The 27,183-nt window shown below is 38.1% G+C and overlaps 1 protein-coding gene across 1 annotated transcript in view; it reads left to right on the forward strand.

Moving 5' to 3' along the window:
* Positions 1-8,527: 8,527 nt before the first annotated feature.
* Positions 8,528-27,183, forward strand: part of LRRTM4 (leucine rich repeat transmembrane neuronal 4) — a gene marked incomplete at both ends in the record, with an annotated part of 345,598 nt that continues 326,942 nt past the window's right edge. The window contains one exon of the mRNA XM_081333420.1: positions 8,528-10,099. Coding sequence (XP_081189546.1) covers positions 8,528-10,099 — 1,572 coding nt within the window. The remainder of the gene's footprint in view (positions 10,100-27,183) is intronic.

Here is a 27,183-nt window from a genome sequence, read left to right on the forward strand (position 1 = left end):
CATTGCTGAAAGTATATCATTCTACTGTGTTTCCCCACACATTCAGCACATAAATGTCTGCAGGAGAAACACTTTTGTAAATATAGCTACATGTGCACTAGCTTCCAGATGAATCAAAAGCAGGGTCCTAACTTAGGCAGTGTTTTACACTTACAAACAAAGGCTCACTCCTAAAGATATTCATACTTAGCAAATTCATGTAAGGCACCAATCTCACTAGAAAGTTATGATGGTGCTTAAGCAAAGCACTCGGATGGCGAATGCTCCGGGTATTTTAACTCCCAAGTGAGGATTTTGTGAGAGTGTTTTCATGGAAGCATAGTTCTGGATCTGACACGGGACATAAATACTTCCATAAGTCTCAAAGCAAATTTCATCCCAGGAGAAATAAGGTTCAGCTAGCAGCTCATTCCTTCTGCTTCTCTCTGGCAACTTATGGAAGAATATTCACTACTGGGACATGGGAAAATAAAATGTAGTGTTGCCTTGGTTTCTTTTGAATAGATAGCACCATCAGGCAGGACACTGGCATTTGTAGATAGTAAGACTACATAATTTATAGCTTAGAAGTAAAACAAAATCTTTGTAAATAGAGGAAACCCATCTACTCCAGGTCAGGCAGGCGGGAAAAAAATCCTGTATGAATCTGTGGAAAGTGGCTGCCAGTTGATTGACAATACTGGTAGAGATAGGCATACTTTATATTTAGTCAGTATAAAGCAGCTTATAGAGCCTTAGGTCTTGAAGGAACCCTGAACTTCTTCTATTCCAACTTCTGCCTAGAACAGAACAGAACAGAACAGAACAGAACAGAACAGAACAGAGCTGGAAGGGAACTTGGAGGTCTTCTAGTCCAGCCCCCTGCTCAAGCAAGAGGTCCTATACTATCTCAGTCAGATAATTGATTCTTGTCTTACTGTCAGATCCTAAGGAGTATAAATTCACATCCTCTTCCCAATGACAGCCTTTCAGGTATAGTAAGATTATTACCATGCCTCTTGCTAACATAGTCTTCTTTAGGCTAAACATATTCTCCAGAGGATTTTGCCTCCAAGCCTGTCATCCCACTGATGTTTTCTCTGGCAAGTTTTTAATTATTTAACCTCTTTTTTGTATTACAGTGACCTGAAATGGTCAGGTTTTTTTCAGATGCCGTCTAACCAGCGCAGTATAGAACAGAACTGTAATTTCCTATGATTTACTTCCACTTATGCAGCCTGAGACCTCTTGGGTTCTTTCAGAAGATATTGAACACTGCTTAACTTAATCATGCCTAATCTTCAGTCTATTCACAAATACTACTGTTGGGCCTGGTACCACCTCTCTGATAACTGGGTGTCTGGTTTTTCCTACTTAAGTGAAAAGCCTTTCCTTATTGAACTACATATTGTTAGACAGGACCCATTATTTAAGCCTATAAAGATTCTTTTGAACTTTCAGTCTGTCTTCTATGTTAGCTATCCTCCCATCCCCCAGATTTGTGTCTGCGTAATGTAGCGTGGTCACACACAGAGATGGACACTCGGCTGGGTGAAGAGACTTCTTTATTGATGGTCAGGAATGAAGCTGGGGAAAGGGGGTTACCTGGCGTACCTTTATACCTGCCCAGGTGAATACCAACCAATGGATTCAAATCTGCGCTTCCCGCCAGTGCAGGTGGCCAATAGATTTAAACCCTGGCTTCCCACCAGAGCTGGCCATAGCCCAAACTCGTTCAAACCAGGCTTTCCCGCCAAATGCGGTTATAGCCTGGAGCTGTCCAGCCCCGCGCCTCCTGCTGTGCTTTAGTCGCATACACTACAGTCTGCAAATTTGATGAACATGTTTTCAATCCTCTTATATAACTTTTGAAAAGTGGAACCACAAAGTACGTGACTCCATGCATACCTTTCTCCATGTAAGTAGCACCTGTTGGGTGCAGTCATACAACCAAGTGCAAATCGATCTGGTAGTGGGACCATCTATCCACCTTTGTTAAGGATAAGGTTATGTTCTGTTTTATCAGGTGTGCTTATATTCCTGTTCAGAATGTAAAAATGTTTAAAGACATTATCAAGGTTGATGTGAACAATCTGCATATGTAAACATAAAAAGATGTCAACTACACAGAGCTCAGCCAAGAATCTTGCAAACTGTTATTTAATTCTGGCTTTTTAGTGTATGAATTGGGAGTCAGATTAAAAAGTCAGGCTGCAAAAAAAAAGAATGCAATAAAGAGAGAGATGAGAAGAGGCATTCTGAGGCCTAATCACCTTAATACTGTACTTTTGTGTTTGTGTGGGTGTGGGTGTATGTTTCAACACACACACACACACACACACACACACACACACACACAAACCTAGATAATTCAGTGTTGGTATGTGATAATGCTGGATTCTGACAGGAAGGTATGAAGTCACCCAAACTTTCCCACATCTGTCTTCATGATTATCTCTGCCGAGTTATAATATTCTGGATTCTCTCTCTCTCTCTCTCTCTCTCTCTGTGTGTGTATGTATGTATGTGTGTATGTATGTACATACACACACACACACACACCCCTATACATATACATACACACACACACACCTATACATATACATACACACACATACACACACATATATGTATATGTGCATTTGTAAATATTCCTCTGTGTATGTGTGTATGCATACACACACACATACACATATATATAATCGAATCCCGAGTACATTCATACTGAGAAAAATATTTGAACACCAGAATGAAGATAAATGAACTGTTTAATAATGGTACATATATTTCTAGACAATATATATTGTGTAGGACAAATATGGCCAACCGGGGCAGGTAGACAGGTAACTTGCTCTATGAGCAGAGCGCAAAAACAACCGGTTTCATAAGCTCCCAAACCTCCGGCATTTTACTCTGATGAGTAAAATATATATAAAAGTTTGGGTGGCTTCATGCTTTCATTTCAGACCCAAGCATTTTCACATACCAACATTGGATTATCTGTGGGGTTTTTTGTGCGTGTGTTGAAAGGTACACCCACACCCACGTAAACACAAAAGTACAGTATTAAGGTGATTAGGCTACAGAATGCCTCTTCTCATCTCTCTTTATTTTGTTATCTTTTTGAAGTCTGACACACACACACACACACACACACACATGTATATGTGCATACATATACATATACATACATACATACATACATACATACATACATACTATATATATATATATATATATATATATATATATATATATATATATATATATATATATATATATATATATATATATATCTTGGTCAAACAATATTGCAAGACCTCAAACTTTGCCTTCTCTATTTAAGAAATTTTTGTCATGACTCAGGAATATGAGGAAAAAGTGAAGAGCGAGGATTTTCACTGAATAATATCTGAATTATATGAAAATCTCACCTGTAAGAAAATAGTTTTGAGGCAAATTAGAGTAGCTGTTCTGCTTTAAAGAGATAGAGAGTTCGCTACACAAACATCCTGCCAGCTTTTTCAAGTAGAAATTGAAGAGAGACTAATCTATAACTTGACATTGCCTGCAGTGCAGATCTAGTTAGTGAGGAAGTCAATTTATAAAGAAAAGTGGGATAAGTGATGAAGTTCTAGGACTTGTTGCAAATTAAAAATTAACAAATTGCCAAATCCAGAATTGCATTCAGTGGAGAATTCTTAAAGACCAGCAACAAAGATATTTTAGACTTATCCCGAGGATGGATGTTTTGATGCCTGGAGACTTGCTAATGTAACATTTTATATATAAAACTATATTCTAATAATTAGACTATATTCTAATAATTAGATACATGAACTTTCTCAGATACTTAACTTTCTTAGTGTGGCAAGACCAAATTTTGCAGAATACATGTTTATTCTTCTTCTTCAACAAAATGTATTATTCTATATGCTCACTATTTTTTTATCTGCAATTTCCTAGCGTGCTCCAATATATATATATATTGAAATGATCATATCAGTCTCCCTTTATTCTTTGTTAGCAAGCCAAAATATATACAGTATATATACTGTATATATATATGTGTGTGTGTGTGTATATATTGGAGGACGCTAGGAAATTGCAGAGCTATTAGCTTAATCTCTATACAAGATATTGTAAACTACTTGATAAAAAATAGTGAGCATATGTAGAATAATACATTTTGTTGAAGAAGAATAAACATGTATTCTGCAAAATTTGGTCTTGTCACACTAAGAAAGTTAAGTATCTGAGAAAGTTCATGTATCTATTTATTAGAATATAGTTTTACTTTTTAAATAAATAGAAAATCAACAGAGTCATGGGCTAAGAGGAAGTTTCTTAGGGTTTTGTAATTAGATATAGCTATAGATACATAGATTAGATAAAGCTATAGCTGTAGCCTCATAGATATATTAATATTGAGTTCAAGGAACTTTTGAATTGAGCCAAAGAAAGTGATTTTCCATTGTCTTCTTTTTAATGTCCCTATCTAACCTATAATCCTTGGCTTTCTTTGTAGTCTCTCCGTCAAATCCTTATTGGATTTTACACTGTCAAATATCTATGGTGATTCTCAGTCATCCAGATCATGGTTGTCCCACAGAGGGACAACTGGACTTTCAAGAGACAATTGGGCTTCCTTTGTTTTTCTTTGAAAACGTTTCGCTTCTCCTCCAAGAAGCTTCTTCAGCTCTGACTGGATGAGAAGCGCAACATCTTCAAAGAAAAATAAGAAAGTCCAGTTGCCTCTTGGAAAAGCACCTTTGGGATTACATACTAAGGGCAATGAAAACGGTCCCTAAAGGATGTGCTCAGAGTTGTTGAGGTGTTACGTCAAGAATTATCTCTGAAGCTCCAGCAAAATTATTATTATTTTTTTTTAAAAAAAAGGATAAACACGGCAGCCATGGTGTGGAGAAGCTTATTCAGCAGAGGGGGCAGCTGTGAGAAGTCGCACTCCTGCATCTTTAATTTTCTCCGCGCGAAAGGGAGCCTGCGTAGCAATGGCAACCCTCTCACTAGTTCGTGCTTTTTAATATGTGATCCGTTTTCTCCAGTGGAGGGCACTCAATGTATCGCAAAGTAGAACATTAGCACCAACAAGCTCCTAAGCATCTGTGTCTGGGAAAGAGGAGGAGGAGGAGGAGGAGGAGGAGGAGGAGGAGGAGGAGAGAGAGAGAGAGAGGGAGGGAGGGAGGGAGGGAGAGGAAGAGAGGATTGAATGTGGAGAAAACCCTCGCGCGCGCAGCGCAGGGCTCCAGAAAATACGCGCGCGCGCGCACCGGCACACTCGCCCGCGCGCGGACACACAAACACACTCATAGACACACTCACACTCTTTGGAACCCGAGCGCCTCCATGGATAAAAACTAGCTTTTGAAACGAAGAAAGGAGGGCAAAATCTTGGAGACGAGACCCTGAGGAGTCACCCATTATTTTATTTTATTTAATTTTTTGACAGCTGAATTGAAGGAATGGGTCGCCGCGCTTGGGGATGGAGAGAGGCAGCCGACTGAGGAGGCTGTCTTGCAGCGGGGGGACACTTCGCGGCCTTTTCGTCCTCCCCCTCCTCCCCCTGGCTGAGAAGTTGCTTCGCCTCCATGGTCCTCTCGCGCTCCAACGAGAGGCTGGACGATTGATGCCAAGGGTCCAGGCGAGGCACTCCATGGCTTCCAGAGATTAGCTTCCTTCCTTCCTTCCTTCCTTCCTTCCTTCCTTCCTTCCTTCCTTCCTTCCTTCCTTCCTTCCTTCCTTCCTTCCTTCCTTCCTTCCTTCCTTCCTTCCTTCCTTCCCCTAGCCCTGTCCCCCCTACATTCCACTATCCCTATTCCCTAACCCTTCCTTCCTTCCTTCCTTCCTTCCTTCCTTCCTTCCTTCCTTCCTTCCTTCCTTCCTTCCTTCCTTCCTTCCTTCCTTCCTTCCTTCCTTCCTTCCTTCTTTCCCCTAGCCCTGTTAACCCCTACATTCCACTACCCCTATTCCCTACCCCTTCCTTCCTTCCTTCCTTCCTTCCTTCCTTCCTTCCTTCCTTCCTTCCTTCCTTCCTTCCTTCCTTCCTTCCTTCCTTCCTTCCTTCCTTCCTCTTTTTCTCCCTTTCAGGAACTTTGTGTAGCTTCCTGGCATCCACTTGGATGGCATGGAAGTAGGCAGCAGCTGGACTAGTCTGTGTGTCACCATGCTTTAAAGGAAAAGGACCGGCTTGAAAGGGGGGTGGGTGGGGAAGAAACAGCCGCCACCACAACCATCAACCTCCCCGGTCATTCCAAGCAACAAACAACATCTGGAAGAAGAAACGAGGATACAATTGCAGATGAGGGAACGATGGGTAAGTGAACTTTTTGTGTTTTTTTGGTAAGGCTGCAGCTGTGCCCAGGGCTGAAGGTGGTGTGTGTTTTGTGTGTGTCTGTGTGGGAGAGTGTGAGTGCACATCTCTTGCCTGTCCACTTGCTGGAGAAGAAAACCCATCAACCCTACTGCGTTCGTTTTGCTAGGTGACTCACACAAGCTACTTTTGTATAGATTCTGCCTTCTTGTGGTGCCTCACCCCCCCCCCCCATCCTTTACACTCCCTTGCAGTGTTTTGGGAGATCTTTAATCCTCAGACGAACACCCTTACTCCATGATTAGTGGCTGATGTACAGACCAGAACAGTTTGGTTCTTCTTCCCCTCTCTCTCTATTCCCCCCTCCCCAGTTCAGTCATTTCTTCTACTCGCCTGGTGACCTGCTATTCAATCTATGCTTCATCCCCCTTTAGGATTTGCTCAGATTCGTATCCTAAGAATTCTTTAAAAAAGATGGTGCTAGTGATAAATCCGGATCCTTAAATCTCTGTGGAAGAAAAAAGGAGGGGGGCATTTGCTCCTGTGGACTAAGTTGATCTCCTTCGTACACAGGCATGCACCATCCTCCAAAAGTGTTAAATATCCAACACTTATTTTAGAGATTCTCTTCTCTCCCCCACTACCCTCCAGAAACCTCCTCCAAATGTGACAGAATTATATTTTTTCCTCCATGTGTAGGCTGGGATATGTTTCTGCTGTTGCCCCTCCTGGCATCATCAGGCAATGAGAAAGGATCAGAATTTAAATGAAGGAAGGAAAGGAAGAATCTTGCCATTGAAATGAACGTGTCAGAGACAAACCGTCAAAAGCTCTTTGGATTAGCAGTTTGCTCCCACTCAAATAAGTGCTGAATAAAATAACGGCTTATTTGGCTGTTCTTTGTTCCTTCTTTCCCACCAGCCTAATAATAATGTTTACTATTAAGAAAACAATACTTTTCCAGAATTCCTGATGGAAAGATGCAAACAAATGACCAGAAATGTTACAACTCTGGAAAGCTATACTTTGAACTTATCTCAAGACTGGAACAAGGTCCAATTTCTCCCCTTATTTTGGAGAATCCTAAGCCTATATGTAGCTTAGTTCTCCCAAGACTCATGTAGTTATTCAGAGGATATGGGAAGAGTGAGCAGCTCAGAAGGATGACTATAAAATAAGTTTTCTGCTACATATGTTAAATGTAGACTATCAAAACTGGAATTGGAAAAAGAGAAGGAAAAATCACTTTTTTTTGCTTTATCTGGGATTGAGTTTCCATTCATGTTTTTATTAGTTCATTGTAACAATATTCTCCCACCTTTTACCCAAATAAATATTGGGTGTGCATGACTGTAATTATAGAGGAAATGTGGATACTAAAACAATAAAACCATGCTGCTGTATATTAAAATATGTCAGTAAGTAATACAGTTATGGTAGTTGTTACATGTGAAGATATGAAAGTATGCATTTTATTATGATATCCAGAAGTTCCTTATCATTGCTATTTAGCATCCTTAGATTTTTTTCATACGTAAGATTTGACATATAAGGCATTCATACCTGTCTGCTTGGATTATGCTTAGCTCACATGAAATAAAATATCTAGAGTGTGCTTCCCTCCCCCCTTCCAATTTTTCTAACTTCTATTTGTCACGCTACATTAACACATATTTTTAAGGTCATCTGTGCATCTTTTGAAGGGCCCAGGAGATGTGTTCTTGCGAGTTAGTTTATTAAGAAACCTTTTTCTGATTTAAGAATGTTTAACAGTTCAAGCTTGGGTACGTTCTCTTCCCAAAATCTACTTCACAGTGACTTGACAAATATGTTTAGTATTAAATCTACAACATCCTGACGGTAAGGATATTCTGGCTATGTGCATCATGCTAATGCATTTTGCAATGAGTTACAAAATGGGAAGGGGAACTTAATTTGTCAACAAAGGTCATAAATCACACAGAGGTAAATGAATAAGTATAGTCTGGTTATATATGTTAGAGGGTTAGGGAGAAGGAAATACTGAAAAAACACCCAGCATTACAAGCATCTCCATGCAAAACACACAAACACAAACACACACACACACACACACACACAAACACACAGGTCAAATTACATGGAAGCAAGGCATCATGCTTTGAATTCAACTCTTATCTGTTATTTGAAATCCTGATGGTGAATACTCTGATTCTGATTTATCTGAGTGGTCTCACGATGTATGTTCGTCATCTTCATATTGTAGGTTTCCACGTAATGAAGCATCTGAGAGGCATGAGTGCAGTGTTCGTTCTCCTTCCTACTGTGCTGTTTGTGATGTTGAGTGGGGCTCAGCGAGCTTGCCCCAAGAACTGCAGATGTGATGGCAAAATTGTGTACTGTGAATCCCACGCATTCAGAGACATCCCTCAAAACATTTCTGGAGGGTCTCAAGGCTTATCGTTACGGTACAACAGCATCCAGAAGCTCAAACCAAATCAGTTTGCAGGCCTACACCAACTCATATGGCTTTACCTTGATCATAACTACATCACCTCCGTGGATGAGGACGCTTTCCAAGGCATCCGAAGGCTGAAGGAATTAATTCTAAGCTCCAACAAAATTACCCACCTTCACAATAAAACATTTCACCCAGTTCCCAACCTACGCAATCTAGACCTCTCTTACAACAAGCTGCAGGTGCTTCAGTCAGAGCAGTTTAAAGGTCTTCGCAAGCTCCTGATCTTGCACTTACGATCCAACTCATTGAAAACGGTTCCCATTCGGGTTTTCCAAGATTGTCGCAATCTTGATTTTCTGGATTTAGGCTACAATCGTCTCCGGAGTTTATCTCGCAACGCCTTTGCTGGTCTTTTGAAGCTCACAGAGCTCCACCTGGAACACAACCAATTTTCTAAGATTAACTTCGCTCACTTTCCTCGTCTCTTTAATCTCCGCTCCATTTACTTGCAGTGGAATAGGATCCGATCCCTGAGCCAAGGGTTGACATGGACATGGAGTTCTTTGCACAATTTGGATTTATCAGGAAACGACATTGCAGGGATTGAACCTGGGACATTTCAGTGCCTGCCCAACTTGCAGAAGCTCAACTTGGATTCCAACAAACTGACTAACGTCTCTCAGGAGACTGTCAATGCCTGGATTTCTTTGATATCTATTACTCTTTCTGGAAATATGTGGGAATGTACCCGGAGCATTTGCCCTCTGTTTAACTGGCTTAAAAACTTCAAGGGAAACAAAGAAAGTACCATGATTTGTGCAGGCCCTAAGCACATCCAGGGTGAAAAGGTGAGCGATGCTGTAGACACCTATAACATTTGTGCAGAAATCCCAGTGGTGGTCACTGAAAAACCTTACCAAGTCCCTAAAACCCAGCAAAGACCCATCTTTATTCCAAAACCCACCATTCCCGAAGTGGAAGACTATGAGCCAACATCTTTTACACCAAGCCCTTCGCCAGATTTTCCAGTAGCTATACCAGGACAATATGAGCATGTTTCCTTTCACAAAATAATTGCTGGAAGTGTTGCCCTTTTTCTTTCAGTGGCTATGATTTTGTTGGTCATTTATGTTTCATGGAAACGCTACCCAGCCAGTATGAAACAGCTCCAGCAACATTCGCTTATGAGAAGGCGTAGGAAAAAAGCCCGAGAATCTGAAAGGCAAATGAACTCCCCTTTACAGGAGTATTACGTGGACTACAAGCCAACAAACTCTGAGACCATGGATGTATCGGTTAATGGATCTGGACCCTGCACGTATACCATTTCTGGCTCCAGGGAATGTGAGGTATGAACCATGATCCTCCTAAATCCATTTCTGCTGCTGGGAAGGAGAGGTAAATGTTTGATGCTCTTGAGGTGACTCTAATCACTAGAAAGATTAATGAGTCTTCTTGCTTTGGGGTTTCTTTGGGGTGAAAGGTTATTAATTAAATTGCAACAGTCAGGGAAGCGATGGTGACTAACTTTCAAGAGTTCGGACTTGAAAGCTATTCCAAGAATGGGATGAAGTTGGGCTGAACAGCATTAGGGAAGTCCCTTGGGTCTAGCTTTAGCCATTTTATGTTGGTTAAAAGTTAGAGTTACTTCTATCGTGATTTTATATTGTGAGATAACAGCAACGAAGGGGAGGCTGTTATATCGTAAAAAAAAATGGTTTTGTAGCAGAAACATAAATTTTTCCCCCCCTTGTCTTATTTCAAATGAAATTCTAAATAGCTTAGTACGCAAACTGTCCCCTTCGCTGCATTTTGGTCCTGATCCCTCATGCGTGTTAAGACTATCTGGTGAAAAATATCCTTGACATGTAAGGAAGGTAGCCATTTAACAGACTATGGAGTTCTTTTTGAAGTGCCTTGATGAATAAAGCAGGGTTTAAATGTGGCCTTTTGTGGTTGGCGGTGCTGAAATCAAAAATATATTTTTTTTAAAAAAAATATTTTCTGGGGAAAGGCAGGTTCTCCACTACCATTTCATTTGAGGATAATTATTTTATATCAAATGGGAGCTTGGGTTCAATTATGAACATGATATTGAGAGAGAATGGGAGTATATGTTGCTGTTCCCAGGGATGGGAGAAAGAGCATCTGAGGACCTACCACTTCACAGAAGGCTGCTGCAAACAGGATGGGAGGAGAAAAGACGAATAATGTGTACTCTAGTTATAGTTCTTGGCAGCATGGGGATAGGGTGGGAGGTGTTATTTGAGTTGAGCGGCTGTAGGATTTACAATCCTTCTAATTGTGTTTCCTGAATATCCATCCTGCTTCTGATCAGAATATGGACTATGGTATGAAGACTTGGGCTGCAAATTGGCCAAGATAGATTTCTCTTACGCTTTGATAGCTTGTTACATTAAAAAGCACTTCAATTTAAAGACAGTGCAAATGAATGCACCTTCCCAATAAGACGAACACTCTCCACTGAACTGCTGAATCAAATGCAATACCTTTCATCAATTCAGCCATTTGGCTGTAAGCTTTCTGATGCCTTTCCGAATTGATCAGAAAAATCCAATCAACATTATATTCCAAATCAATTAGAAGTGTCAGATCAGATCAGATCGATTATCTGAATCAGAGAGAATACTTTAAATTGCATTGCAGATACCTAAGAGAAAATCTGCTTTGACTATATTACAATGGTGATTCCTTTGCTTTCCCATACCACTGGATCTTGCTTTTAGGGCTATTTCAATAGAAGGACAATTGGAATTATTAACTTGCTTCACTGTATTGTTTTTACATTTTGGCTTTGATTCATATATATCCATTGTTTTTTTAAAAATAAATAATGAAGGAGCAGGCACTTTAATTATTTTTCTACCTGTGGAGAAAAGCTATTCCCATCAGTCTAATTTACTTTCTTCAGAAACATATTTATAACTCCTGAAGAATCCTAAACAAGCTATTAGAGTCTAGTGAATTCAATGGATCATTGGATATGACTTTGCTGGGCTTTGGTTATGCTCAAATCACATCAGTTGCTCTGCTTGAGAAGAAGTTTAAAGTGTTTCCTGTTGACTAAAGAAGAAACATAGGCCATCCTAGGGGAAATATAGGAGTCTGACGGATGTTTCTTTTCTATGGCAATGAGACATACAATTTAACAATCAAATATACATGTATTGCTTTATAGATAAATATATAAAACAATGGCCTCTGCCTTCTCAAAAGTAGGCTTCTCTGAATTTGATACGGTTTGCTTGGTTCTAACTTCTTTAGGTTTTATAAATCCTGGTTTACTGTTTTTATAAATTAATAATGGCATAGGTTTGGCTAGCGTGTTGTTTTCATTTGTCATACACCCAAGCAAGGATTAGGAAGTAATATGTAAAGATAATTTCCATTTTCTAATAGGAAATCATTAGCTGTTGTATGAGAAAAGAATTCTGATTTTTTTTATGATGAACACCTGGAGCAATATGAAGCCATCTTCACATTCTATGCTCAACCCCTAAAGTATGAAGATACAAGGGTGCAGTTATTTCCTAAGCTGGCCAACAAAAAAGAGCTAGTTTTATTAAAGTCTTGCTAATACAGTCCTAGCAGGACTAGAAATTTCCAAAAGAAATTGGGTGGGGACTCTGTACTTTCAAAATGATGGTTTTTAGTTGGTATGACTATCTTAGAACCACCAATATACATGGATTTGAAGACTTGGATAAGTAGATTGTATGAACAGGACCAATAAATTACTGTAATCTCATCGCATACCAAATAAATTACTGTAATCTCATCGCATACCAAATAAATAAATAAATCGCATACCAAATAAATCCAAGGTAAAATTAACCGACCCAGTCAATTAACATCTGTAACTCAAATATTCCCAATTAAAAAAGAAGAAGAGGATGGAAGTAATAATAATAGGGATTTTTTTTTTGTACTATCATCACAGGAAAGAGAAAATAAAATGTGAGAAAGAAGCAAATGATTTCTCACAATTCCAGAGAACTTTGGAGCTCAGTAGAGAAAAAAGTGTCCAGATACAGTCCACTTGACTGAGAAAAAGCTAATTTACAACTGAAAACTCTTTACAACTCTATCACAACCAATAATGAAATGTTTCTATTGTTTCAATTCAGAGACTTGGTCAATAATTTGCTCACAAACACTGGTCTTCCAAAGCTTTAAATCTTGTTCACATGGAGTTCATTATCACAGTGTTGCAAAGGAATGGGAAAAGAAAGGGGGGGGGAGATTCTGCTTAATAATGATCTTGAAGTCACTTGAGAAGGCTAGTGAGACTGACTTCTAACTAAGTCAATTCTTTAAAACAAACCACATTGTTGCTATACCAAGCAAGCAGAAGTTAGGTTACATTTGCTTGCCTGCTTCTAGTTAGCAAGAAGGGCCTTCCAGATAGTCAATTACCGGTAACAATATCCAACAACTAGAATGGTAGTTTCCAGCTTCTGGAGTTCCCCCAAATTCTTCATCCATGTTCTATAAATATATTATGTGCAGGTAGTATTCAACTTACAACAGTTCATATAGTGACTGTTCAAATTTACAATGGCATTGAAAAAAATGACTTATGACGGTTTTTCACAGTTGCGACCTTTGCAGCATCCCCATGCTCATGTGATCAAAGATTCAGATGCTTGGCAACTGGTTCCTATTTATGACGCTTGCAGTGTCCTGAGATCATGTGATCCCCTTTTGTGACCTTCTAACAAGCAAAAACAATGGGGAAGCCAGATCCACTTAACAACTGTGTTACCAATTTAACAACTGCATCGATTCAACAACTGTGGTAAGAAAGTTTGTAAAAATGGGGCAAAACTCACTTAAGAAATGCCTCATTTAACAACAGCAATGTTAGGCTCAATTGTGGTCATAAGTCGAGAACTACTTGTATAAGTAACCTTTTGATAGTCAGGCTCTATTTAATATTTGGGACCGGATTATATAGGGCAGTTTTTCAAATTGAATAAAGGCATTTCTTCCATGTCCATAGAAGAATATTTCTCGCTTGGGTATTTTAAGAACTGATGGTTTGAGTGTTTTTTTAGTTTTTGTTTCACTTTAACTATGTTATGTCTATTTTAGAGGTTACATTGAAGTTTTAATGAATCACGGGAAAACAAGGCCACTGACTTACTAGGTTTTTAAAACAATAGCTTTATCTTTACTCTCAGGAGAGCATAAATTAAGAAAAACCATTCTTATTGAAATGTTTTGATATGTTGCCAACTGCAGTGATGAAAAAGCATTTCTGGAAAATATCAATGGGAAAAAACACACATTTGTCTTTATGGATCAAGTAGAATCTTCAGCCCACATATTTCTGTAACACTTTTATTACAATGCAAGTAGCTTTGCTTTGGCTTTTTCTCACTAGCTGAAATCCCAGGGTGCACTGGCAACTTTAATTTATCTGTTAGCAAACAGAAATGTCTACCCATGTTTACAAATTTGCTAAGTTCTGTGCTCCAGTTTGTATTCTTCAAAAGTGCAACGCTGAATCAATTGCTGGCTTCTCATGGTTTCATATTCCTCTACTTTTAATTCAAGTTTAATTTTCATTATTTCTAATGTATTTCCTTTTAAAAAACACATGCATAGAGTTTTGGTAGTACTAATCCTATGACTGGAATAATGAAATGAAATGTCACTGATTTTGAACTCCAAGTAATATAGAAAAGCTGTGTTTGACTCTTGGAATTTGATTCTGTTGAATGAGTACAACGTGTATATAAATCTTTCTGAGAGAAAAGGACTTTGAATGGTGCATGATAGTGGTGGGATCATATTTTACCACCAACACCCCCCCCCAAAAAAAATAGAGTAGGTTAGCACAAAGGAATGAGTGGAACCAAATGTAACTTTATTTTAACAATAAATCCAGCAAGCAGAAATCTAGTCTAGTTTTCCCAATTACCATATTTAAAAATGATAAGTAATGGCAATTTTTGGAAGATGGCAACTTTGTGAGAGCATATACAATCATGAATCCTTGAATTCTGCAGGGTTGATATATAACTTTCTTCTAGCAGGCTTGAACTTTTTTTTAAGTGAATTGGGAATATAGGAATAAACTTACATTAACGTTGTTACTTTGGAATGAAGAGAGAAAGACTTTCAGCTTAACTTGGGAAAGATATGGAGAGATATGGAGAGAGTAGATTAATCTGTTCATCTATTCCACCGTTGACTGCCATCCTATGATCTCTCTCCTAAGATGATGTCTACTTCAGTATTCATTGGATTCTGTAGATGTGCAGTTGAAGTAGACCTTATCACTATTGTTTTTGACTTTGATCCTGAACTTAAGTCATTTCAGGGAATCCAAGAAAAATAACCATGGTAATAGAATGTATTGTAAATGTCTTAATTAAAAAAAAAAAAACACCACCAGTTGTCAGCATATGGTTTGTAGGTGTAATAAGTCAAAGGCCAAAGACATCTATTTGGAACTTCTTTTATGACAATTATTTTGTCATAATCAGTAATTATTTTGCTCATGCCCATATTGGAAGAAAGGGAACAATAATAAAAAGTAAGATAAAAAAAAGTAAAATTCATTTTGTACGGTGTAAGATTCCATAACCTTTAAAAAGGAAAGATCGGATGAAAATTGACTGCTGTGTAAAGAAATTAGTTTTTAAGAATAAATCTTTTGCATTGTCAATCATCTGATAGGATATCAGCTGTTTTGTAAAGAGCAGTTTTTGAATGGGAGAATTTGTATATTATTTGAGGATTTATAATTTTCTAAAATTACCTCAAGTCAGGGAGAAATGACATTGACTGAAGCTTCACAGGAAATTTCCTGTTAATTTGGAGAAGTATATGGTGGACTGAAGGACCTCCAACAGGGTGGAAGAAATAAACACGGCCTATGGAAGTGATGAAATGTTGGGATGCAAGAGTAACTTTAGGGGGAAAATTTTAGGAAAATAGAACCTGAAAAAAATATAACTTAACAAGTCTTCCAGTACTTGAGGGGCTGTCACAGAGAAAGGGGGAGGGGGTTTGGCCAATTCTTAAAGAAACTGAGGGTAGGACAAGGAGTAACAGTTGGAAGCTTATGAAGGAGAGATACAACCTAGAATTAAGGAGAAATTTCCTGACACAACAATTAATCAGTGGAACAGCTTGTCTCCAGAAGTTATGGGTGCTCCATCACTGGAGGCGTTTAAGAAGAGACTGGACATTCATTTGTTCAAAATGGTATATAGCAAGAGATTGGACTAGAAGACTTCAAGATTCCTTCCTACCTTATTATTCTATGTTCTATATGAAAAATACAAAGAAATAAGAGGAAAAAGGCAGAGTGATAGGCATCCTTTAATACACCAATGGTATATTTTGACCAATGCTGTCAGAAGGTATATTTTTATGAAGTTTACTATGTGCATGTAAAATTCTAGTAAGATTGTAGCGAAATTTTTCTGTTTAATTAGAAAGTCTCGGCATAGTCCCTAATCATAAGAGCCAAGTATGTTTTACTTCCAGCTTATTTTGCCTATTATTTCTTGAGTATAAAATGCTTCTGGTACTAAAAACCACAAAAGTGTTTTCAGGCACAACCTGGGTTCATATCTATCCCATATTCTCAATATGGCACATCTAATAGCTTTTAAATTCCACATTAGCCTTGATTTTATTGTACCACAAATATGCCTGCTACCAAAGTCTCCCAATTGTAGGTTATTTCAAAATAACTACATTAAGACACGGGCTGAAGTTTAAAAAGATATGTTAAGATGGAAGAAACTATAACAGTCATGTGTCAGGAAGAATTTCTGAAATAAAATTGAATGTCTTGCCTAGAACAATGTTTTTGATTCAGACGATTCCTCTTTTGACAACTGATGCACCATGTAAATAGCAGAAGGACACATCTAAATTTGTGTAGCAGGGGAGAAGACCACAAATTAAATCTAAGATGTTGCAAGAAAGAGGAGGAGAGGGTTTACTAGATTTGAAATTGCAAAAAAAAAGTGCTTTGTTGTTGTTGTTACAATTTGCTGTTTGGTTTGGATGAAAGAGTGGGTGCTGCTGAAAAAGAGAAGACATTCAGTTTATTTATGAAATGGTGCTGTTGAGCACATAACTGGAGCATCTGCTGCCTTTATTTGTTGTAAAGCCTGATTTCACCTAAAGAAATGGTGTTTCCTAAAAACTCAAGTCTCTGAAAAATATGACACAGGTTCTGCAAGAAATCATTGTTTCCAGCTGTGGAAGCATGGCATGTGATATGCCTTCAGCACACACAAACACACACACAAACAGACACAAACAAGCACACATTTTCCAAGAGATCAAATTGTATAAGAATGAGCATTATTTTCTGTGTTAACTTGAGAATGATTTCAAATCCTCTCTTTTTCTCTTGAAAACAAGAGTCTTTTAATAGCAAAAAAAGAAACATATCATTTTTCAGATAAATTGTTCCCAGAGACCATTAACCATGATAGGAAAATTGACATCTCCCTCCCCCCACATTTTTTTCGTCTTTTTTTCTTTTTGGCCTTTATGTAATATGTAATTTTGTAATAAAAAATACATGCTCAGGCTAGGACTGTACCAATATTCAGTTTGGAGATTCAGTTTGGCAGGTATATGATTGAATCTCCAAATCAAATTGACTTTCTGAATTGGATTATTGATTTGGATTGAGTTATCAAATTGAATCAGGTACTTTCACATTAACCTGACAGTTTGAGGGTCTTTGAGACATGCATAAAACATCTTTTTTCTCTGATCAAATTTAATTTCTGAATTGGATCAATTCAGTTTTTTCCTATTGATTTAGAAATACAGACTGACAATTCTAAATTGACTTTTTTCAATTAAATTGTTGCTTTGAGAAGGATCATATATAATCTTATCATCTCACTATTCATACAGAATGTCAATCCATATGCATACATACATTTGTGTAATATCCCATATGATTTCAATAATTGCATAATTTCTCATGTCAAATCACATGACACTAAGCTGGCAGGAATAGCCAACACCCCAGAAGACAAACACAGGATCCAAAAAGGTCTTGACAGATTTGAACAATGGGCCCTAGCCAACAAAATTAAATTTAATGTAGAGAAAAGCAAGGTTTACACTTAGGCAGGAAAAACCAAAGGTACATGTACAGATTAGATGAAACCTGGCTGAAAAACAGTAACTGTGAGATGGACCTTGGAGTCCTAATGGATGATCACTTAAATGTGAGTCAGCAGTGTGCGGCAGCAGCCCAAAAAAAGCTAATACAATCCTTGGTTGTATAAACAGAGGCATTGAATCAAAATATAATAAAGTATTAGTACAGCTTTATAAAGCCTTAGTAAGGCCACACCTGGAAGACTGCATCCAATTTGGGTCACCACATTACAAAAAAAGATGTTGAGACTTTGGAAAAAATGCAAAGAAGAGCAATGAAAATGATTACAGGCCTGGAGATTAAAACATATGAAAAATTGTTGCTGGAATTGGGTATGTCTAGTTTAATGAAGGACTAGAGGTGACAGGATAGCAGTCTTCCAGTATTTGATGGATTGCCACAAAGAAGAGGAGTTCAGTTTATTTTATTTTATTTTATTTTCCAAACCACAGAATACAGGACAAGAAACAATGGACGGAAACTAAGCAGAAACTTCCTAACAGTGAGAACAATTAATTAGTGGAACAGCTTTCCTTCAGAAGCTGTGGGTGCTTCATCACTGGAGGCTTTTAAGAAGAGACTGAACAGTTACTTGTCTGAAATGGTATAGGGTCTCCTGCTTGAGCGGGGGGTTGAACTAGACAGCCTCCAAGATATCTTCCAGTTCTATTCTGATTGATTGATTGATTGACACACCCTCCTATTTATAAATGACTTGCATTGAGCAACCTTTCCATTTTGATCAGAAAAATCCAGAGCAATAAGGCTATGAAATCTGATTGGAAATAATACTGTGATTTCCACTAGTATTAGATTTTAATTGTCTCTCTTTTTTAAACTATAATTTAGTTAATTTAAAAACAGGAGATTTCTTTTTTTTATTGTGATGTTTTCCTTATGTAACAATTATATGTGCTTCGGAGTTGATTTGTTGGTTGATTTGTTTGTTTGTTTATTGCTTTTCTATAGACAGTCATCTCTGGGCACTGAACCTAAAACAATTAAAAACAATTATAACATAACACAAGTGAAATATGTACGGCAGCCAAGTTGTGATGATATCTATCTTGAATATTGGCATGCCTTAGGCAAGTTATGTGGCAAAGGAGGAGGAAAGAGGTGTCTCTAGAAAGAAGGTGTTTTCTGTTTGTTGAAGGAATTACTCATTTTGCTCTTGAACTCAATACCTATCATGATCTTAGAGGTTTTTCTGTTATCCATTCCAGGGAAAGTTCCAACTGATTTTTTTTTTAAATGTTTAGAACGTTGTATAATTACAATCAGGGTTATTTATTTGTATTTACTTATTTGATTTTGTTGAGAGCTATAGTTTTGTGCCCTCAAGTCAGTCTTTTATTTTATTTTTCATTTTAGTTTTATTTTATTTTTTAAAAAAATCTCTTCTCACCCCTATGGGTGATCTATGTCTTTCTCAATCTCAGGTCCTCCGCCAGAGACCTAGGAGTTCAAGAGTTTTGTGCAGTATCTTAGCTGTTCCTAATCATGTAGTCTTCTGAATAGAGAGCTATGATGTTGTTCCTGGGATCTGTTGGAGCACCCTCTCCCAGGTTAGAAGTCACAGTCCCAAGTGCCCCTACTTCTACTGAGGCCCCTTTGGCTTTTACTTTCCACATTCTCTCCAGTGTCTCCTTCAAGTCCTGGTACTTCTCCAGCTTCTCATCCTCCTTCTTCCTGAGGTTGCTGTCACTTGATACCACTACATCTAATAAGTCTGTTGTCTTATGTCCTTGTTTATGGCACAGCATCTAGTTGATTAATCAATAGCAGATTGGGAAGCCACACAGGAGTTTAGCTCTCTTCTTCTCCACCACCCTCTATAGAATTTCCCATCTGAACTTTGGAGAGTCTAGCGTAGCCCATTCATTGTGCAGATGTTCCTGGACACAATGTCAGCTACTTTGTGGGACCATTCAGTGTATGCTATTCCTGCCTGCATCTTACAACTTGCCACTATGTGTTGGACTTCTCTGAGGCCTTGAATCTACACCTTGAATCCTTTCTAGAGCCCCCTGCTTCTATGGATCTGATGCTTAGTGCCTGTTCTTGGGCTGCTATGATCAGTGCTGAATTTTGGTCTAGCCCTTTCCAGCCACTGTGAGAAATAATAATTAAAAAGGTTACATAAATAACAAAAAAAGGTGATCTGAAAAACTTTTCTATAGTGGATTTACAAAAAAGGCTTGTAAAAAAAGAAGAAAAAATGAAAAGGAATCAAGTTCTAGGACATTGTTCGAAGGGATTAAAGAACAAGATTGTTAGAAATAAAAGGAAGGAATATAACATTTGTTTATTTGATCAAGGCTAAAATAGATATGTTGTTATCTCTGGTAAACCTTAATGGACTTTTGCTGATATAAGGAGTAAAATAATGAGGCTTTATGGATTTGTTTATAGGTGAGAAGTGATGTGGGAAGAAGAGATCATTTGTATTTTGAGAGGTGATAAATTATTAAAAATATTTATATTTGGTGGGGTGAAGGGGGAAGACACTTCTTTATATATTTCTTTTTTATTTACTATATTCTTTTTTCTTTTTTATCTTTAAATTTGTATTTTATTGTTGTAAATTGTAATCTTTTATAAACAACCTTGGAAGTATTTTGCCATTGCCTCCTTCCTAGGGCTGAGAGAAAGAGAGAGGGTTGCCCTAGGTCAAGGGTAGGCAACCTTGGCTCTTTTATGACTCATGGACTTCAACTCCCAGAATTCCTGAGCCAGCCATGCTGAGGGGAAAGGGAGAGGTTTCCAAGCTGAACCATGCTGGCTCAGGAATTCTGGGAGTTGAAGTCCATGAGTCATAAAAGAGCCAAGGTTGCCTATCCCTGCCCTAGGTCATCAGCTGATTTAATGCAAGACTCGAGTTCATGGTTTCCCAGCTTTTGGCTTGATGTCTTAACCACTAGCTCAAAGTAGCTCTCTATTCAGTAACTAATGAATGTAATATCTGGGGTAGATACACCTCTTACTTAGACTTCCAAGTACAGTTATAGGTTTAAAAAGAAAATGACAACTAATACTAGAATGCTTCATCTACTCTTTCTTCTGCTCTTCACTCAATGTTCCTTTGAGAGAGAGGAAATTTGTGCTTAATGGCTATTGCTGTATCAGAGTAAAATTAAAGATTATGAGATGATTAGATGAAGATTAACTTTGAAGTAAGGGAACAGTCTGTATTGTCATGGGAGTGTTCTCTATTCTTATGTTCCACATTTATGCCTCAGCACTGAATGCCAACATTCTGGCTGGCTTGGAGTGAAGATGGGAAATTAACTAATTAATTGTCCTCCAGGAAGACCCATTGCACCACAACGTTTGCCGTGTAACTTTTCTCAGTAATAGACATCATAATCAGGTGCAGCAAAAGAATCAGAAAATTCTTAGGCTATGTATAGCTCTAATTAATTGCCCTGTCCTTCTTTTTTTTTTAAAAAAAAAAATGAATGACTTTGCTGTGGAAATGAATCCAGAACCTTCCATAAGGTTGACCTTTCCAGTAAATGTCTCATTGCTTTTCCTGAGAGGAAAGAACGTTCAGTGAAACAGCTTCCTGTCTGAAACTTTTTGCCTCGTTTCTACTTTCAACTTGCACGTGCAGGAAAGAGATAATTACTAGTTTAAGGTGGATTGGAAGAACAAAAATAACAGGTATGCATAATTTCACTCGTCTGCTTCTAAATTCAGAGATCCCAGCCAGGAGCTTCACGATACTTCTGCAGATTTCCATCGCTGCCACCTGTCACTCTCGTAAAAGAGCAGTTGCAGCGATACATACTTAGAGAAACTACAAAATGGAGGAGTTTCAGGATTTGGTTTAAGGATGACAATTCTGCTTGCACACACACACACACACACACACACACACACACACACACACACACTATCAGTTCCCATTCATTTGTTCTTGGAAGTTCTCCCAATACAATGGGAATTCTGGCATCCTGTCTTTTAACATGAAAAGAGTCCACAGAGCAGTTTGGATTCCTTCAGCACCTGCCTGACCTACTTCCCAAATTTTATCTAATTCTTCCTCTTCCTAGTGTTATTCTCCTAACATGGCAGGATCTGCTTTCAATCTTATTTAAGTTTAGAAATAGAGGTAGAGGCAGAGATAGATAGAGAGGGAGGGAGGGAGGAAGGAAGGGATTCTGCAAAGTGGACATCTTTAAATGCTCTAATAGCTTTTTCCCCCTCAAAGACCTTTAGCTTCGTAGAGCTTCCATAAGCATTTTTAAGCTCTTTGGAATATGCCTATCGTTCCTACTTTACCTTCACCTTTCCCCGCCATGCTCAGAAGTGACAAAAATAAAGTAGCTTTCATACATTGCAAGAAGCAGTCTCTTCTGTTTGTCATTCAGTGAATGACCATGCTACTTAAAGGAAGCTATTTTATAAGAATGGCCACAAGCACACAATCAAACTTTCCATTAGGCTCACTGCCCCCTCCCGCTCCCCTTCTCCCTGGTTTTTAAGCTTCCTGTTAGTTTTAGTCATCAGCAAACAGAGGTCGAGGCATATAACTAGTAGCTAAGCATAGCTTCGTCAAGAAGAGCTGGGTAATTGGGAGCATCATGGCAACAGGCAGTGGACAACCTTTTGCTGCTAGGGAACACAGGAAATTTAGTTTTCCAAGACCGATTGTCTCAGTGAATTTATTCATAATTAACTGGCATAGTTAAAAGCTTCAGAGGGATGGTTTTCACCCATATTGCTATGGTAAATTGTATAAATGCTTTGACCCGGGCAGCAGATGCATGAATTTACTCTGATAATCTAATGTCCTATGAAGTCTATGAACAATTGCTTTCTCTTCCAGAAAGCAGATTTTTCATATCTTCTCCCATCGTCACCGTTCTAGAATTGGGACAAGGGAAGGAGCTGCATATATATTTAAAGGAGACCTGCTTCAATGTAACTTTTTAAGACAGATTGCAGTTAGCCGTTTTCTCCAGGAGAAAAATAAGTGTACAGCAAAAGCAGAAATGAAAGTGTTTTGGTGTAGGAAAGGAGGCATTTAAATAAGCCTGAATTTCAGATTTTCAGATTCCAGAAGAGAATTTCCATAACAAAATTCTTTTATTCTGAATCTAAAATTGATGTTTTAGTTAATTTAATTTGTCCTTTACAGCTTCAAGTTATTTTAATTGCTCATATTTTGAGAACTATACTTAATACTTTGAGAGTTTGAATTTGGGTAAAACTGCTTCAGTTTTAAAGGATCAACTCCTGATATTCCTAAATTTATGTATTGCAGTTGCTTAGATTCTTTGGATGGATTGAGAGATATTTGAATTTTCTATTTTCCTGAAGTTCATTACAGCTTGTGGCAGCATATCTCTTTCTTACTTGTTTCTTATGCAATTGCTCTGTCATAATATGTTATTTAAAAGCATTTTAAAGCAATATTTAAAACTTTTAATTTTTAAACAGGCTTTTTACACTGTATCATAACATGTTTTCAATCCCAACTGTCTTTTTTATAGTGTTTAATGTTAGAATTGCTTTTGCAAGTGGAACTTTGTAGTTTAATTATTGAATTATTCCTTTCCTGAGTCAACATTGGCAGATCCTACTCATGAAGTCTGCATCAGTCCTTAAATCAATGGAATGCAAAGTTTCAACAAAACTAGTTTCTCTAGAAAATTACATCCTCTATGAAGGGTAGCTTGTTTGGAGTATCCTTCAGTAATGATTTGGACTGACTAATGTCTTTTGGAGGAGATATCAAGTTCATTGATTAAATAAAAGGCCAAGGTTTTTTTTGTTTTGTTTGTATTTTGGGTTTTTTTTATGCATAGACATATCTTATTCTTGTCAAATGTATCTAGAGACCCTATGAACAAAGTAGAAAAGATAAATGCAGGCAGTCTGAGGGAATTATTAACCTTTTGCTTTGATTATTTACTGCAAGAATTTTTTTTTTCCTGGATAAGTACTGGAAAAACCAAGTCATAATTTTTAACTTGACTGATAGTTTCATCCACTCTTTGTTATTCTAAGCCAGACATGTCAAACACAAGGCCCAGGGGCCGGCCCGTGAAGTGGTTTCATGTGGCCCGCGAAGCCATTCTGGAAACAGTGAGGGAACGGCCCCCACCCACTGCCTTGGCCCTGGCCCAGAGACCCTCCTTCTGCCAGAGACCCTCAGATCTGTCCCACTCCTGCCCAGGCCCCCATAGGCACCCTTGATGCAAACGATGTAGAGCTGGCCATGCCCACCCAGTAGGCCATACGCACTCTAGCCACGCCCACCCAGTAGGCCACGCCCACCCTGGCCACACCCACCCAGCCCCCTGAGGGAAACCGCAATGCTGATGTGGCCCTCAATGAAATTGAGTTTGACACCCCTGGTCTAAGCAGTTAAGAAAGAGAACGTGCAAAAGCATATACACTGGATTTCTTTCCCCTCCAGAAGTGGGGGTGGGAAAGCCTATTGCCTATTTTTTCAGCCTCTCTGTAAGTGGCCTCTTAAAACAGTGTAATCATCCTGTATACAGGAGAGATCATTTCTAATTGTGAATAAAAGGCAGCAATAAAGGAGATATTTCATCGGGGTGTAAATCTTTGTCCATATTAACGCTGAGTCTTCTTGAGACAAAGTTATAGACTTGGTAGTTAACTAGGATCTGCTCAGCCAATACTTGATTTCAGGTCAGGAGTATGTTTGAGCCTAAATGGATAAAGGAAAGCAGCTTAATCTAATACCAAGCAGCGATAATATCACTGATAGTCAAAAAGCTTCTGCTAGCCTCTTCATAGACACCCGAAACTGAACATCACTGTTTTTGAATTATGGTGTTATTGGACCTCGGACTCTATGTTAAAACTTAATTTATTTTCTGCTGGGAAAATAAAATGAGAAGCAACTATTGTGCACTAGCATTCCGAGTGCTTTCATTTCCTTTTACAGTATTTACTGGCATGTACTTCCTTGGTTTTATGGATTTTTAAAGTCTGCCCCAATCAAAAAGGGTCGGTTACAGCATTAAAAACCCTAAAGACAAGAGAATGGCTGCTGTTAACATTTAACTAACAGTTGAAAGCTCAGCGAAATAAAACCATCTTCAATGTGCTTCTAAATACAATAAAGGAGGTAGGTTTATGAACCTCTGGGGAGAACGTGCATGTAGACAGAGATGTAGAAATAGAACGACTTTTCTCAGATCCTATTTGTGATGGCTCCAATCTCAAGTTGGTCATTGTGTCTTATGCTGAAATAGAAATATATATATATATATATATATATATATATATATATATATAAAATTTTCCAGCTGGTGGACACAAGGGAAGGTGCATGTCAAAATGCATCTGTCTGGGATTTGCCATGTCAGTAGAGAATTGCTTCCTGGGTTCTTTACCTATATTTAATTTATACATTTGACTTTGCCTTATTGAATCTAGTAATGTAATATTACTTCCAGGCCAAAAGGTATCTAAGTCATTGACTCAGGGAAGGGACGGAGCAAAAGAGGATAATGAGTTTTCGGCAGAAGAAGAATTCCGTTGAGCAACAGAGCTTGAAATAGTGAGTTACTAACTTGGAGTTTCCTGAAGCTATCCAATTCCCATGTGCTTTGCTATTGACTTCATTGTGCTCTTGGCATTTAGTTCAAACCAGGCCAGGCAGCAAGATGAAAAAAAAAGCAAGCTGGTACTGGGATATTTCTTTTCTTTCATTCTATACTGGTGACACCAGAAAAAGAATATTTTCATGTGGATATTTATTTATTTATCAAATTTTAAAACTGCCTATCTCCTTCACACAGGAACTCTGGGCTGTATGCAAATAAAATATTAAAAACATAAGAACAGTATATACGATTTAAAAAGAGGCAGGCGATGCTAAAATAATTAAAATGCCTCATTTATATGAAACAACCAGCACTAGTGCTAAGGGCTGATGGTGTCCTGAGTTTGTTGATTATTGTTGCTTGGTAAGTTTGCGTTATCAAAACTGCTTCTATAGGTAATTCTGTTATCTTAAGGTGTATATTTGCATAGTCTAAGGATAAAATTAGGAGAGACACATGAGCACTTCAAACTCTATTCCTAGATTTCAAGTCTGCATTTAAATTTGAATTGGGAAAAAATACAAATCTCTTGAACCATTTTTGGAGGGGGAAGGATGCATATAATACCAGTATTTTCTGATTTATAAAACATCGCTGCACTTTCTACCATCCATTTAATGGCAGTGCCTTGATGGTTAGCAAGAAGCATATTATTTCAGGTACATTAGTTTTCTATTATTGAATTTCAACCAGGATTTGATATAGATTGTTTTCCCCCCCTGCCTCTGCTGTCTGTTGTACTCATTGAAGACAAAAACAAAGTCTTGCTTTTAGAGATGTTGAAGAAAACCCAACGCAAATTCCCCCCCTCCATGTAAAATAGGGTGACCTGTCAAAATATCTACTATTTCAGCAAAAATGATCACATAATCTTCACTGTCTATTGTATTTTGGCTCAAAATATTTCCATTCCGAAGGTTACATACAAATATATGACTTGTAAGTGTAAAAGTACATACTAGACAAAAACTGTACACAAAAGAACTATAACAATAAACACAGCGGCTTTTCAATTTAGCATTAATTTGCAAAGTAATGTGTGAGGAATTAACTAATAACTGAATTAGGAGATGATCTCCATCTCAATTCTTTTTTTCACAAATGATCCGGTTCATTTTGATCTCCACCACACAGAGAATTAAAGAGGGTTGGGTGACAACAGGTTTCCAAGTAACTCTTTTGTTTTATTAAATCTGCATCTGAAACATTATGGACAAATGGGTTTATTTGTTGTATTTATTTAAAGGATTCAATGGCTGTCCATCTTAGAGAGCACAATCAATGCGTGCCTCTCAGTAATAAAAGCACGAAACGTTAAAACCCCATAGAAGCAAAACAAAAGAAAAAGCCCACACAAAAAATTCCAAGTTTAAAGCCAAATATTGTAATTAAGCTCCTGCCCACCTCCTGCATTTGAAAGCATGCAAATGCAAGTAGATAAATAGGTACCACTTTGGTGGGAAGGTAACAGTGTTCAGTGTGCCTTTGGTGTATAGCCATGCTGGCCACATGACCACAGAAAATGTCTTTGGACAATGCTGGCTCCCTCGGCCAAGAAACAGAGGTGAACATCATGCCTAGAGTTGGACACGACTGGACAGGGACAGCATTACTTTTACCTTATTGTAATTAAGACTCGTACAGTTCTTGATCTGCGTATTCTTAA

This window comes from Vipera berus (assembly GCF_964194415.1).
Source record: "Vipera berus genome assembly, chromosome: 8".
NCBI classification, from domain to species: Eukaryota; Metazoa; Chordata; class Lepidosauria; order Squamata; family Viperidae; genus Vipera; species Vipera berus.